This window comes from Dreissena polymorpha, chromosome 3, assembly GCF_020536995.1.
Source record: "Dreissena polymorpha isolate Duluth1 chromosome 3, UMN_Dpol_1.0, whole genome shotgun sequence".
NCBI lineage: Eukaryota > Metazoa > Mollusca > Bivalvia > Myida > Dreissenidae > Dreissena > Dreissena polymorpha.
Window position 1 is genome coordinate 9,235,150 of NC_068357.1, and position 17,672 is coordinate 9,252,821.

Sequence of the window (17,672 nt, forward strand, 5' to 3'; positions counted from 1 at the left end):
AGCATTACAAGACCAATACTTAAGAATGATCAAATGGGAAAAGGTAACCTAGCACTGGCAGTAAATATGGGGCTCATTTACAGGTCAGATTTGGAATCTCTGCTGTAAAATGAGATTTTGAATGAATTAAAGGGAGGCAAATCTGTAATAAAAAGAACATGCATAAGCCGTAGTTGTTTCCCTTGTTTGAACCATGCTAAATCCTTACAAGTTTGGAAAGAATTGGATGAAAAATTTGGACTTTATTGCATAAACACCATTTTCTCAATTCAAGGGGAGGTTATCCTGTACTTCATTGACCAATAATGCTCATTTTTTGTAGGGTTCGTGTCCTCATTGATATAAGGACACTGTGCAAATTTGGAAAGGATCGGACAAAAAATGTGGAAGATTTTTGAAAGTTTTCACAAAATAGGCAAAAACGAATAAAAATGCAAAGTTCAACGAGCTCCTGCGGCCATGTTTTTTGAGGAATCAAATTTCTTTGAACAACTTTTTCAGGGGAGCCTTCAAAGGTCATCCCTGTGAAATTTTTTGAAAATCTGATGAGCGGTTTCTGACAAGAAGATTTTTTAAGGTTTTTACCATATATGGTCATGGCGGCCATCTTGGTTATGTGATCACATTTTTTTTAACAATTCTTTTGTCCCATGACCTAGGGATGCTCCACATGAAATTTAGTTGAAATTGGCTCAATGGTTTAGTAGAAGAAGATGTTTACAAATTGTTTACAGACGGACGGACGGACGCCGGACGCTGAGTGATCACAATAGCTCACCCCGAGCTATCGCTCAGGTGAGCTAAAAAAGGTAGAGAACAGACTTACCTCCATATTTGAACACTTTGTACTTTGGAGACATATAACCTGTTGAATTTAAATATGTCTGATACAATCAAAATAAATAAATATGTTATAAAAATTGTACTAGCAATAACTACTAAAGAAGACTTAAGGTTAAAAGATTAGTGCTTAAAGGGACTGTCAACCACGACTACGAAGAAAAGTTGTAAAATACCGTATTGTTTTACTATTATTAGTTTATATTGATTAAAATATCACGACTGGTATATTACATTACTTGAAAAAAGTTGTTAAGTTTTCATAGTTTCAGTATATTTGGTAATAAATTTTACTGGGTATGTCTACCAGGTAACTATACCAGCTAACTATAAATAACGCCCAAGACTGATCATTATCTTCACGTGGTAAACCAAGGAATGCAAATTGTGCATGCGTAGTAAATGGTATATATCTAATATATAAAATGATCAATCTACTTGCGTTAGTTTTGCGTGTATATTGTTTGTCACCTATTTTTCGCAATGTACTTTCGATTTCACATCGCGAAATTTTATTACCAAATATACTGAAAATATTATCTTTTTTCAAGTAAAATATACCAGTCATGATATTTTAATCAATATAAACTGATAATTGTACACAAATACGGTATTTTAGAACTTTTGTTTTTTCGTCATTCGTGGTTGACAGTCCCTTTAATATTTGTATTCAACAACTGTAACCAAATAACGGCATAATTCAAATAAATTCAAAGAAATTTAAATAAATCATTAAATAGTTTTCTTCCAAGATGAAATCTAACCCTACAATTGCCATTGCCCTTTATGTTACATCACATGAAAGCTATCCCGAAATTTGTATTCCACAAGATATTCTTTCCAGGCTAGGATTCCATTCGTTTTCATTGTCTTGACCCATCTTGTTGTAACTTACTTTTATCACATGACATACTCTGTTTCCCATGAAATATAACTATTACAAATATTTTTATCTTACACATGTGTAATATACTTTTAAGCGTTTTCATTGGCTTAGTTTTCGTTCGATTGAGCAATCTTATTTTGTTATTTTGCTGAAATGAAGTTGCAATGTCAAATGACGTCACGAAATGTAAACAACATTCTGGATTTATCATTATGTTTGTGTAAATATTTATTTAATTTGCTCATTTAAAAGCATGTGATAAAACAGATCTGACTCTCGTCATTTCATACCATATTTTCTTAAACTCGTCCAGAAAATTCGTTAGTAAGCTCGCTAAAGCTCGCTTACAAACAACATTTCTAAACTCGTTTAATAAAATATGGTATGATACATGTCTGACAACTCATGCCAGATAATATATTTCTAAACTTTTAAATAGATGTTATAATCTTAGGGCCTGTATTCAACAACACATTCTTAGACATAAGTAAAGAATATTCTTAACTCTTTCAGTGCTGGAACCGAATTTTGAAGGCCTTTGCAAACAGTTTGGATACAGATGAGACATCACAGAATGTGGCGTCTCATCAGGATCCAATCTGTTTGCTACTCTGATAGTACTCTTTGAAAAAAATCCAAGAAAATGCTAATTTTAGAAATTCAGCAGACGACATTTTAGCAGACGACAAATTTCCCAGCATGCAAAGGGTTGAACTACTTGAAAGTTATGTATAGCATTGCAGTAAACACATAAAACATTATTCTTTGTTTAGAACAATCTATTTATTACATAAGCACCATTTAAGCCTGTGAATTTTACCAAATCTGAAGCATGTATCTTGGTTCTTAGTCTGTTCATTAAAGCGGGTATATACGATTTTTAAATGTGCTGAATTGTAAAATATTGATACAAATATGTTATAATAACATACAATATGCAAGAAAAATGATACATTTAAGACGAATTTCATAAAATACAGCAAATACAAATTAGCGCCCCGAGCCGATTGTGACGAAGATAATGCGTAATTATTTTCCTACAATAACTGATGCATTCGTCTTTTTAGTAAGTGTTCGTGTGTCGTATGAATCGATATCACTGCAGGAATTTCAAATGAACTGTTAAACTAAATTTAGATTCACATCGTACATGCATTATATACATGCTGGCGAATTCGGCTGTACAGCCTTTTTCGATTTCAGAATTAAATATCTGGCTTATTTAGCATTTTTTGACACATGTTCTTCTTAACTTTTATTTTAGTTTATATTGAAATATATGTATAATAAGTTTTTTACACATTTTATATTAATTAATATATATTTTACAAGATCGTATATACGCGCTTTAAGTCTAAGAACAGATTGGTGAATATGGGCCCTGGGTGCCTTGGTAAAATGCAAGTGTATCAATCCAGCCAGAAAGTGCTGGTATTTATGCAAGTACAATTAATGTCAGCAAATATTCATTTACCCCTTTACCACATAGATATGTATTTCAACGCATTTTTAGTCCCTTAGAAAGTTATATTTAATATAAAGCCTTTCTTACTGGATTCAAGGTTTTCAGGCTTTATCTCCAAACCTTAGATACCGACGCAGGCTGTTCTGGTTTTATGCTGTTTTCATAAAGCCCTTTTCACTTTGCTTCTAAGCCAGAAAGGGTTAAATGTCAGAAAATATTCATTTTTAGAATTGAATGTTAATAGCAAAAACTATCATGATAATAAGGTTACCAATCTTGATAAGTTGACGAATTCCAAGCAAACATCCCAACCCCAATGGGAAAGCTGAAAAGATAAACGATTTATAGAAATGACCAAGGAAGCTGCTCTCAGAGTACTCAGTAAGAGTTTTAACCCTTTGCATGCTGGGTAATTTGTCATCTGCTAAAATGTTGTCTGCTGAAGTTCTAAAATTAGCATTTTCTTCGATTTTTTTCAAAGAATACTATCAGAATAGCAAACAGTTTGGATCCAGATGAGACGCCACGTTCTGTGGCGTCTCGTCTGGATCCAAACTGTTTGCAAAGGCCTTCAAAATTCGGTTCCAGCACTGTAAGAGTTAAAACAAAAAGTTGAATACATGGAGGATTTGTTAGTAATCATTATTCAAAGTTAGCAATTAGAGCACATTTTTATTTTAAATGTACCGGTATGCAAATCGATACTTTAAAAGATAGTAAGTTGTCTGCTTTCAATAAGAACTTGAAGCAGTTGTCAATTTTATAAATATAGAAAATCAGAAATACTCTGAAACTTTTATTACTTGCATACACTCATTTTCATGGATTTTCATGGGTCTACTCAACCACGAGTACAATGTTCAACAAATGTTTAAGTTTGAAGTCTGATACAGAAAATAATATTTTTGTATTAAAAAAAAAGCGACGAATCAACTCTTTCAGTGAAGGCCTTTGCAAACAGTTTGGATCCAGATGAGACGCCACAGAACGTGGCGTCTCATCTGGATCCAAACTGTTTGCTTTTCTGATAGTATTCTTTGAAAAAAAATCGAAGAAAATGCTAATTTTAGAAATTCAGCAGACGACATTTTAGCAGACGACAAATTTCCCAGCATGCAAAGGGTTAATGATCATTCAAACATTCTTCATTTTATTAATCATATTATGGAATAAATTAATCAACAGTATGTATTCTAAATGCTACCACTGTTATAGACAATCTCAGAATCGTTAAACTGACCGCTGCCATATTGGCTATCCCGTAACCCGCTGCCATGACGGTACTGAAGAATCTGGAAGACTACAGCTTTCAAAGATCTACATGTATCAATAAACAAATATTGGAAACATGAATGAATTATATTTTACATCGTTAAAAAATTAACTTAAAATAATACACGCCAGATTTCTAACATATGTGTCTCTGCAACAATATTCAGTGACAACTGTACAGGTAATGTTTAAGGCCGACATTGCTTATTTTTTAAGTACTCCTTTTCCTTTCAGTTATGCCTATGCTTAAAACACAATTATTTCTTTATTGAATTTTATTATTTGAAGATAATTATAAAGGTTATATCTGCATATAAAGTCTGAAGTAAACTTTTTGATTTTTAGCGTTTATATTATAATTATGGAGATGTTAATTAGCGAAAAAAAAATATATTTATGGCCGAGTAGTGTTTTTCCCAGGCCATTTTAGCGTGGCGAAAAGCCACGCCGCCCTCCCGGATCGCCACGCTGCCCTTTTTAAAGGCAAATTTCGCCACGCGCCCTTTTTTTCAAAGGCAAATTTCGCCACGAAATTTGCCTTACGATCTAACTTGGTCCGCAAAATCAGCTTCCTTGATTGTCTGTGACGCTCCGACTGTGCTTGATTTACTCGAGAGGCGTCAACGTCTAATCGACTATATTTAATTGAGCAGATTTAATCTATAACAGTGCTCGATTAGGTCTTACTGGCTGCCCCAAAGCTGTGAATTAGTCATGCGTGAATAACCCCGTGTCAGTATCAATCGATAATGCCGGAGGCTATGTTATACCAAGCGCACTTTTCGCTCGGCAATGTGTACTCCTCCACGATATAATCATTACTTCGGAGACATTTGATGAAAAACTCGATGTTATTCTTGTGGCAATTGTGCTTTGCATGCATTATTCAGTTATATCAAAACATATTTTTTTACGCATAATTACTTTTAAATTCACAAACAAATTTATTCTTTATCGATTTCGTCTTTAAGATAATTAGATCTAATTATTGAAATAATTACCGAGACGTATACCAATTTAACAAAATACTAATCGCGTATACGATTTAACGTTGCTATGCGCACCTGTCGCTTACATCATTTGACATTTTATCAACATGGCGGACTATACAGAATTAAATTGTGACTCGGCAAAAATGGCAAATAACGTCGTAAACGATCGAACTAACGATGGAGATTATACATTAAGAAGGAATAAATGAAATGTCTGTGATAATCAACGATGCATAAAAATGTTTTAGATAGCAAGAACATAATTAATATTTATTTGTAATCTACTCGGTGGATGTATGTCACGGAAACGAGTGTTTGCATATTGTTAGAGATCAATTTACTCGCAATGTTATTTTAAACATCTGTCGAGATTATTGTTAGAAAATGGGATAAGACAAACATGGTTTCATTTATATGTTAGTGGATCTGTGTATAATCAGATTCATATGCATATATTGCTTTATTATGTTTGTCGTGCTGTACAGTTTATTGAAACAGCATGGAACTAAAATGTTCATTGCAAGGTAAATATATTAATATAAATCAAAGTAAGTTAAATACATCTATTACCATTAAATGTGCTTGTTTATGTTATTTTTTCCACAACTGCTTCGTGGAGCAAATAACATGGAACGTTTTTGCCCTTTTTTGCCTAAACTGCGCGCTAAAATGCCCTTTTTGAAAGTAATGCGCCATGCCCCTTTGCCCTCCTGGGAAAAACACTACCGAGATATACAATATCTTTGAATATCAGATATCTGCCTTTGTTTAACACATTATTATTTCTTTATAAAAATTTCTATAGTTCCAGATATACTCATTATTCAATACCGGACAGACTTTTTTAGTGAATAGAACAAAATTATCTTTGTTTTTCTTTAGATTTTTTATTTCGTAACTAATATTTCTTATTTAAGAGTCATTTTTAAGGTAACGTAAAATCTATAGCCGAAATAAAGTTTGTGATTTAAACTAAAATTGGTCCCGAAATATTTATAAACGAAATTCTGTAAGATTTCGTGTTGAGGGAGACTTTTTTCTAAAAAGTATATGGTTTAGTCTAAAACTTTAGTGTTTTTGTATTAATTTAATATCTTTTATTTAAAGTCCCAGGTCATAGCTAAGGGCAGAATCGTAAGAAAACATGTATTTATTGAGGATATCACTGAAAATACAGTTGAAATCGGTTAAAAAGAAACAATACATGTATAGCCATCTTTATTTTGGGGTCATGTACGGTAAAGTACGAAAACGACCTAATTAATATTCATGAATCGACACGTAAATTCAAACCTAAACTAACAAAATTGCTGATACAGGCAAATTTAGCGGGGGGAAGGTAAGAACAAATGCAAAATACATCTGCTACAGACGGACACTGAGTTGCTAAATCTATGTATTTATTTTCCATATGCTAATAATGTTGAGCGAAAGCTAAATATATATATAATTTGTATCTCGCGACGCTGCGATGATTTTTGCCTATGGCATGTATTTATGATAATTTCAATGAATTTATGTTACGTTTATTTCTGGCTATACAATTTATATGCAAAACAACAATCTACCTATTCCGTGAACTGGGACTTTAAAAATCGAATGCAAGCTTAAACAAAAATCTCTAGCCAGAAATAAATTTTGTGATATTAAATGAACTAGTCCAGGGGATATTCAGTTCAGAATTTTTTTTATTGAAAAGTGGATATCTGCTTTTGCTTATTACTTTATTTTTATTTTATTATTTAAATACCGTTTTAATGTTACAATCAAAGTCTGTAGCCTAAACAAACTGTGTTTGTCTTGTTTTCAATGTTTACTTATCTGATTTATTTACTTTATTCTCTTAATAAAATCTAAAATTACGATAAAAATGCTCAAAATGGCGCATATATGTAGCCATACGTAAACTTAAATAGTCCCAATTATGTTAGCTACATTCAGTAAACATATTAATTTCTTTCTTAAATTTTTACTATAAAGTTTAGATTTAAAATTAACTATTAAAACACAAACGCAATAGGTGATGGTTTTCTTCGTTAGTTACCGATTGTCAATTTAAGCAAGATAATGGTAAAAAAACCCACATCTGCGATCGAGGAACGAAAGCATTCCCCCAGTGGGAGACAATGGCAGATTAAAAGTGTTCATTGGTATGTCTATTTAAAGTGTTAATTAGTATGTCTGTGACACCATAATGTCTCCACACGTGTAGATGCCGTTATTAAGATAAGATATCATGCATCACCTTCTAATTACATGTCAAATGACAATCAAGGCCTAATTCATGCTGAGTTTTATCAGAGATGTAGATCTGGTTTTATGACACTAAAACAATTCAGATGAACATGATAAAATATTTATTTAACTAATACAAACTGTTATGATTATCATATGGATAACAGAAACTAGATCTTCAAAATATATTTTATTATATTGTGTCACATCCTTTTATTGTTCATGGACCTGTACATACATAACGGTCCCTGAATTGTTTTTCAGTATTGTCATGGCAGCGCATACGAGGTCCGGGGGAATCTGGGGTTTATTGATTTATGTGATTGGGTTTAATAGATTTCTCAGATAGGCCAGTATGACTAACAATGCAAAATATTTTGATGAGTCTGGTATTTAAACAAGAATCAGTCCAAATTATGAATGAGATATCACCGTATTTTTACACCTATCAAATAATGAAAAATGTTATTATCTTTACTCTAAAACTTGAGTAAAACTGGATACTTTACTAAAATAAGTAAATATTTGTAGTAACGTCCAGTACTACTGCCTTTTTCTTGCATTATTCATCTAGAAAACAAGCATTGAAGCAATCAAAGATATCACATTTCAGGTTTTAAGATTATATTTTCAGAAATTCACTTTGGGGCCAATATGATTAACGTCCATTCTCTCAATTTCTCTGTCCAACTATACATGATTTTGGGGTGACCGCTCTTTGTGACAGTTTTTATGTCTTACATCAAAGTTAACAACAAAATCATCCAAGAAAATTGATTTCCGTATAAATCTCTTGTTTTAACAAAACAAGATTACTACTAAGCTAGCGCAACAAATCTGAGCACATATAGTCCCTTAGAATTTCCGAACTTTCGACGGATTGACCTTAGACTTTGGCATTAAGAATGTAGGGACATTTGACCCTTTCATGAACTAACGGACTCTGCCCCTTCCTCAATTTTCAAGGTGGACATTCGCCCCTTCACCCAATATCTCAGGTGGGGATTTGCCCCTTCACTCTCATTTCTCAAGGGGACATTTTGCCCCTTCGGAAATTTGCCCTCTAATGCATTAATAATAAAAATTGTTGTTTTTTTTATCATTAATCGTTATTTACTAATTTTTCAAACATCATGCACATAATAAACACAGATATTTTGGACAGTGCTGCATTTCCAACGAATCATCACTCTTAAATGAGTTCGTCTTTGTATACAAGTGACGCATAGACAGAGTTTTTTTTGAGAGCTGGTGCTGAGAATAACTTCCATGATGAAACTATGAGTTATAGGATAGTACAACTTTCTGCATTATTTTTATATCATTTGTATCAATTAATAAACGAAATGCCACTTGTGGTTATCAATTGAAAAAACTGTGAAAACCCCCTTGCCAATGAATATTAATATTTAGAATAAAATACTTAAACTATTTACTGTAACAATTTTTTACCATTAAAGAGGTGGTCTGCAATTATTCAATAAAATTAGGAATCAATCTATAGCATCAAGGCTAAGCATGATAAAAAATTAATTAGAATTGTTTACTTGTCAGTTGTATAACTTTGAAATAAATGTGAGATTACTTACACTTACTATTGATAATAAGATAGTTAACTAATTATGTAGCGGTTTTTAATAACATAACAGAGGTGGTTGCAAATTATTAATTCATGAAGGTAATAGATCTAAGCAATCAGAAGATATGCACTTTAATGTTAATATATTTGCAAAACAGGCTAAGATAACTTGTGGGGTTTATTGGGTGGATTCACACCCTGTTGTTGACAACAAAGGGGTTTGGAAATTCAATAGAGTGTTTAAGCAAAAATTTCACCCCCTACTTTTGAGCATAATGGGTTTTTTTTCAAACCCGTTTTTTTAACTCAATTGGTGTAATTAAGGATGACAGTGAGATATAATAATAAAATCAATTTAGCCTTAGGTATTTGTTATTTAAACAAATGGAATTCAAAAAGGTACCTGTACAGTGTATATAATAACAAACAATTACTAAATTTGTGATCAGAAGTTCATTCATGATTTGCATTGAATAAGTTCCGATTGTGAACATCGCTTCACAATTGAAGAGTTATGGCTGTTCAAAGCGATGCACCCCGTTTTCGGTCATTTTTTAGTTGAATACCTGTAAATGAAAGTAAGAAATGAATAAGTCCGAGTTGTGAACATCGCTGCACAATTGAAGAAGTTATGGCTGTTCAAAGCGATGCACCCCGTTTTCGGGTCACCTTGAGAAATTGAGTGAAGGGGCAGATGCCCACCTTGAAAATCTGAGTGAAGGGGCAGATGTCCACCTTAAGAATTTGAGTGAAGGGACAGATGTCCGTTTAGTCCTGATTTCATGAAGGGGAAGATGTCCGAAGGGGCAAATATCAGTATACATTTGCGAATTAATATCCGAATAATTTGTCCGAACTTTGCTTCAACGAATATATATTTTTAATTATCTGAAGTTTCTCACCTTCTGCAATAGCTGGGGATTGAGTCTGAGCGCCATTTGTTCACTTAATGTGTAACTGCTGAAGGAAGTGCTGTTCACAAGGTAAACAGTGAGGAACAAAGCAAAACAGACGCAATTTTCTGCTAGATTACCTAAGAAGGGTACGACTAACCGTAGACCCTATTTGTAAAGAGTTAGAACGGTAGATGACAAGAGTTATGTGTGTACCACAAATCGTTCTCTGTCTTGCGAGTTACCGAAAACTGTTCCACTACAAAATGGCCAAGGATGTGACCGTGCATTTTGGATCACTTGAAGAATGCATAAAAAGCCTTCGTGACCACGAAATACAAACAAATACGAGGTATGCTGTTGGCTTCAGCAGCAAAGGCTTTGGCTAAAGAGGTACCGGTAGGTCACCAGCAGTCAAAATACATTATTAAAATGAAAAATGACTAGGGTTTGTTTAACCATGTGCGTTAAGTGCGTTTAAATCGGTGTGTAGATATACCGAAATCCTATTAATATTAATAATTTATCAAAATACTGCGGATATTAAGATAGAATATTGCATAATTCACTGAAAAAGCAGCAGTATAATTAATTCCCCCTACCAACCTTCCCCAGGACCCTACCCCCCACCCCAGCTTACCCCTTGGTTTCCAGATTGTTAAATGTACACCTATTGTGTTTGGTTTGACTTTTCAACAACAAATAATGACAAAAATATGCGTATAGGTATTATAAACAGGCATGGCAACTCGAGTGTTCTCGATGAAAACGGTCTTGTCCAGTGTTCCTCAATCTTTTGTCAATAGGCACATAGTGCGTTTTATACTTTGTTTTTATATAATACATTAACACAGGTTCTTTTTTCAAACTGTGTATTTTCGTCAATATTCCTTGTTGAAAAGTCAAACCAATCCCAATATGTGTACATTTAACAATCTGGAACCCTGGGATAAATGGGGGTGGCAGGTTGGGTCCGGGGAAAGTCAATATACTTCATTTATTCGCATGCAAAATGACAAGAGTAAGAATAAACACATGCTTTATTTGTATTTTAGGTCACCAGCCTTCAATATGCTTTATATATTCATATTAAAAATGACAAGAGTTTGAAGAAACATATATATCGTTTACTTTTTTTGTTATCGCCACTTATTTATTTACTCAAAACATTACTACTCTTAACTAAGGGTGTCACGTTTAAACGTTTGAACGGCCACGTTTCGTGTTTTGCTCAAAAACCTTTACAAAAACAGTTAACCTTTAAACGCCAGTCTATATCAATAAAATTCGTTTTAGTTAATTACGTTGTGACGTTTCAAAGCTTTTTAACAGCTGCCAGGGCCCTCGTTTGGCATTTTTTACTGCCGAATATCGGCGGCTTTCCAACATGAAAAAAGTATACTTTTTTCCCCTATTTCAGCTATAAATCCCCCCTCCCTTTTTTTTATTTAATGTTATACCTATATTGCCTGCTGGTATGGTGCTACTAACTTTGATTAGTTGTTTATTTATATAAATCATATTAAAATATCGCAATTTTAAGTGCTCAATGGTTGGTGAAAAGATCTTCTAAAATTCCCATTTTCGCCCAAAACGACGCAAAATTCCCCCCTCTAAGGGCCCTGGCCCCAATCCCCCAAAGTGTAGAGAGGGCCCTCGTTGCTGAAAAAGACTCGTATTAAAAACTATTTGTATCCTGTGCTCCAGATGGCCCTTATTCATAATACCGTAAGCATAACAATACACCATGTACGGACTAGACCTCTTGAATATTTAACGCGCATCATCATGAAATTCCCGGCTTTTGCTGCATGAGAATGCCCCGAATCCTCTTGAACATTCAACGCGCGTTGGCCCAAGGAAATATTCACAACGTTTATTCATCGCCATTCATTTCTCGAGATATGGCGAACAATCTCGTGTAGGAACATTTTACTAAAATTTAAGTATGCATCTTTTGATATACATCGTGCTATAAGTAGAACGTTAAATAATTGAAAACTGGTTTACTCTTGTTTAAGGAATGTTGGTAAATAATTCACATTCATGTCAAAATATTACGGCATGTAAGTAGACAAATTGTAACCCATTGGTTAGACAACGATGAGAACAGTTGGTTTTAGTATGACATCATGTGCAAATGGGATATGCACTAAATATAATATCGGGAAATAAGTACTTCTTTCAGTTTGAAGAAGTGATGGCACTGATGCGTGATGATTTTAAAACGGACATAGGGATACCCAGGGGTTTTTCAGCACTGTCTGCGCCTCCGGACAACGGAGGCACTCCCAAAGCAAACGGACCCGATCCCAAACCGAAATTATAAAAAAAAAACAATTTCCAAAAATTTTTTTTAAGAATGAAGTGTCTTATAACTTGTGTGACTAACCAGTGTTTGTTTTGGTCAAAATATTTGCTATAAGGTTTTAACTGTTTAGTTCTTATCACAGAGTGTAACTGTAACTGAAAAACAAAACTGCAGTAATTCAATTAACGTTGAACATGCCCAATATTGCATCTGTTTACAAAAAGAAGACAAAATAACCAAATAAAAACAAATTTATTTGTTAAACCACTGAATTTTTTAAGCATGATTAATTCACATTTTTTTCCCAAATGAGCCGTTTCATCGAAGCAAAAATTCCCAAAATGACCAATTTTGTCAATAAAAAATTCCCAATTTGGTCAGACTCCTTTTCCCAAAATAGGCAGAAAAACCCCTGATACCGTTTAAACGGGAACGTTTCGTTTATTTCATTTCGTTTAAACGTTTAGAAAAATCTGTAAACGTGACACCCTTACTCTTAACTAGAACATCAGTTATAGACATAAACAAACCTTTTCATTAAGTAGGTACATATAATAGCTTGTTATGTAGCAAACATATGGTAATAGTAGAAACATAATCAATTTATTTATATGTTCTTGTTTGTTATCGAATCAGGCTCAAATATTGTCAACAACAAAAGGGTCCAGTGGCTGTATGGGAAACTGTTCCCCATAGCCTAAGGCCTAAAGCATGTATATTTTGTACAGTAGACATTTACAATGTTTCTTTTAATAATACTGAAGTTGTTAAAATGATGTACCACACTCGGCATTGAAAACAACACTTCTGTGTGTGTTCAGATTAAATTTCGGTGAATGTGGAAGTGATCAATAAGCAGATTTGCACTTCATTACAACCAGCCTAAGGTAATTGTGGCTGCTGTTATGTAAATGCAAGTCTGTTGTAATCATCATATTGTAATCATACATGGATTGTGTGTTAAAATGCAAGGAGGATAATCACAGGAGGATGCAAGGAGGATAATCTCAGGAGGAGGATGCAAGGAGGATAATCACAAGAGGGGAATGCAAGGAGGATAATCACAGGAAGAGGATAATCACAGGAGGATGCAAGGAGGATAATCTCAGGAGGGGAATTCAAGGAGGATAATCTCAGAAGGAGGATGCAAGGAGGATAATCACAGGAGGATGCAAGGAGGATAATTATAGTTGGAGGATGCAACGAGGATAATCACAGTAGGAGGATGCACGGAGGATAATCACATGAGGAGGATTCTAGGAGGATGCAAGGAGGATTATCACAGGGTCACTGAGTGTACATGATGCAGGAAGATGCTGATATTTCATTCCGTTGACAGAAATTAAGAGCCTGACCCAACATAGTTAAAGCAGAATACTAATAAAATTAAACTAGAAATGGCGCGGCAGAGGCCGACGCGTATCCCTACGCCGAATGTTTGACCTAGGTGTGCCCCAGGGTTGGTAATGGGGCCATGCATAGCTGAGATTGATAGTATTGTCATAAGAGAAGTTCATCATCAATTAGAAGTGAATTGGTGTAGAAATGAAGAAGTTATAGTAAAAGGCAATTTTGGGTGGGTGTGACATATGTGGGCAGGGCGCCCCAGGGTTGGTAATTGTGCCATGCATAGTTGAGATTGACCGTATTGTCATAAGAGAAGTTCAGTATCAATTTGAAGTGAATCGGTGTAGAAATGAAGAAATTATAGTAAAAGGCAATTTTGGGCGGGTGTGGTCTATGTGGGCGGGGCCCCAGGGTTGGTAATGGGGCCATGCATAGTTGAGATTGACCGTATTGTCATAAGAGAGGTTCAGTATCAATTTGAAGTGAATCGGTGTAGAAATGAAGAAATTATAGTAAAGGCAATTTTGGGTGGGTGTGGTCTATGTGGGCGGGCCCCAGGGTTGGTTATGGGGCCATGCATAGTTGAGATTGACCCTAATGTCATAAGAGAAGTTCAGTATCAATTTGAAGTGAATCCGTGTAGAAATGAAAAAATTATAGTAAATGGAATTTTTTGGTGGGTGTGGCCTATGTGGGCGGGCGCCCCAGGGTTGGGATTGGGGCCATGCATAGTTGAGATTGACCCTAATGTCATAACAAAAGTTCAGTATCAATTTGAAGTGAATCCGTGTAGAAATGAAAAAATTATAGTAAATGGAAATTTTTGGTGGGTGTGGCCTATGTGGGCGGGGCGCCCCAGGGTTGGGAATGGGGCCATGCATGGTTGAGATTGACCGTATTGTCATAAGAGAGGTCCAGTATCAATTTGAAGTGAATCGGTGTAGAAATAAAGAAGTAAATGTAAAATAACCTAAAAAAATGAGTGATAATTTCTGACGCGGCCCCACCCCAACCGCTATAACTTTTGACCCAGGGGTCAGATCAAAATTCCAAATAGTGCAGGGTCGCACATATGCTCATAGCTACCATGTGTGTAAGTTTCAAGGTTCTAGTGCTTTTAGTGTAGGAGGAGATAGTGGCCAGGACAGACGGACGGCGGAGATAACCACAATATCCCCACCTTTTTTTCAAAAAGCGTGGGGATAAAAACAGAAGCATTCCAATACTCGAATTCACAGTTAATGAGATACATCAACATCTAATTTACCAAATAACAATGATGACAGAATATATTCTTTTACAATAAAAATGTTCTAAAACATTAAATGTGTAAACATTCTGTGTAGTTATCATAGTATTTTTATGCCCCCCTTCGAACAAGAGGGGGTATATTGCTTTGCTCATGTCGGTCTGTCTGTCCGTCGGTCCGTCCACCAGGTGGTTGTCAGACAATAACTCAAGAACGCTTGGGCCTAGGATCATGAAACTTCATAGGTACATTGATCATGACTCGCAGATGACCCCTATTGATTTTGAGGTCACTAGGTCAAAGGTCACAGGTGAAGGTCAGTTACTGGAAATAGGCATTTTAAGGATTTAGCATGGTTCAAACAAGGGAAACAACTACCATTTATGCATGTTCTGTTTTGTTACAGCATTTGCCTCCCTTGTAATATATTTAAATTTTACCAAATGTAAGGCTAACTGCATTTTTGTAATGCATTGTATCCACCACCACCACCGTCACCACCACGACAACCACCAACACCACCACCGCCGCCACCACCACAGCCACCACCACCACCACGACCGCCACCACCGTCACCACCACGACAACCACCACCACCACTGCCACCACCACCACCGCCACCACCACCACAACCACCACCACCACAACCACCACCACCACCACCACCACCACCACCGTTGTTTACAGTGACAAAAAACGTATTCACACAATGGCTGCTACTACAACTTATAGCCCATATAGGGGGGCATGCATGTTTTACAAACAGCCCTTGTTGCTTCTTTCTTTGTACAGGGACTAGCATTAAGGAGAAGATGCCTGTGTGAAGGTGTTACCTCTTCATGGCAATACAATACAATACAAATCTGAAATTGTGTTTGTTTCTCCCGCAGTCCTGCATATGTATTTTCTATAACTGTTTGTTAATGGTGTTTTGTATGGTTATTGGCCTTTTCTTGTGTTAATTTCAAATTAATTTAAGAACTGTGCATGATTATTTTTAGAAAATTGTGGTAGAGTTAGTTAGTTGTTGCAGTGAGGGTCTGAAATTTGTTAATGACATTTAAAGGAGTGTGTTCACAGATCGATGATTTTTTATGCCACATTTATCAAACATAAAAGGATACTGTATGAACGTGAGTTAAATACATGTATACATACAATTAAAATAGCTGGGTACGCAGTGTTTAAAAATATGTGTGAACTTAAACGAAAATAAAGTTGCTAATACCGAATTGGAACTTAAGTATCAAGAAATACATGTACATGTAAGCAAATATTGTAAGTTCAATAATTTTTTTCATGAGTTATTTCTCTATGAAGTGTTGAGTAATATTTATACAAACTTTCGTTTCTACTGAATTGTAAAGGTAGCTTTATTGTATTTTGATGATAATAAGTCCTTACACATGTTTCATATGCCAACCACTTTGAACTTGTATAGCCAATATCTGTGACAAAGCCCACTCCTCGAGCATTACTTGTATGTGACAGCCTTTTGTATTATGTATTGTTTTTGTATAATTCAAGCTCTATAAATAAATTATGCATATATTTTTGCTATAGTGAATCACTGTTGTGTCTTGAGTATGTATTTATGAGTATGTCTTTTAAACTTTAAAAACGTATTTGCTCACTTATTGCAATGTTGTAAAACATAATGATCGGATGATTTGTAACCGAATAAATAATAATACATTAAGCAATTTGTTGAAGTTTACTTAAGTAAGATCATTTTGAACAATTTCATATTAAATTTTTGCAACATTCCACTACATGTATCAGTATGTGTAACATCACTACGGTACATAATATGACCGAAAATGCATAACGTCATTACCTTTAGGACGACCGAAACATAATTTTTTTAATTTGCTCTAAAAGGCGTAATTAAAGCTTACTAATAACTTCCATCGTAAAACAGCTTCATACATTTGCCCACTCCTCGAGCATAACATGTATGTGACAGCCTTTTGTATTATGTATTGTTTTTGTATAATTCAAGCTCTATAAATAAATTATGCATATATTTTTGCTATAGTGAATCACTGTTGTGTCTTGAGTATGCTCTAAAAGGCGTTATTAAAGCTTACTAATTACTTCCATCGTAAAACGGCTTCATACATTTGCCAAATGATATCAATTACATAAGTTAATGTTTGAACTAATTTAAGCTTATTTATTTTTGCTCGATTACATCAAAATCCTAAGGCTTATTGAGACACTCTCGAGTCCGTTTCCTGGGAAGAACCAGAACTTGGTATCTATCGAAGAGATAATGAGAACGCTCCCCGAGTAGGGATCGAACCCACAAACTCCCGATCGCTAGGCGGACAACAAATCCATTACACCACCGCGACCTTCAATTATATTGTATATCATTGAAACTATTGCAGTATTGCTCTCTCATTATACACTAGCATGTGGTCCTTTATTTATTGCAAGTGATCAATGGCCAAAACCGCACTGCACGATACAAAAAACAGCATTACACAATACATAACAACATGCAAACATAATCAAATAAAGCTGGGGTCACCGCGTACCGGCATGTGCTTTTTCTAGCTCTTGTCATTTTGCATGTAAATAATGAAGTATATTTACTG

General features: G+C 34.8%; 1 protein-coding gene across 13 annotated transcripts in view; it reads right to left on the minus strand.

The window, feature by feature from the left end:
• LOC127872883 (uncharacterized) overlaps positions 1-17,672 on the minus strand; it is a 50,691-nt gene that overhangs the window by 16,133 nt on the left and 16,886 nt on the right. For 7 of the 13 annotated variants that reach the window (XM_052416355.1, XM_052416352.1, XM_052416354.1 and 4 more), the window contains exons 3-4: positions 3,463-3,516; positions 827-865 (exon numbers count right to left, since the gene is read on the minus strand). In XM_052416355.1, coding sequence (XP_052272315.1) covers positions 827-865; positions 3,463-3,516 — 93 coding nt within the window. The remainder of the gene's footprint in view (positions 1-826; positions 866-3,462; positions 3,517-17,672) is intronic. The other 6 variants (XM_052416359.1, XM_052416360.1, XM_052416364.1 and 3 more) reach the window with 1 other exon arrangement.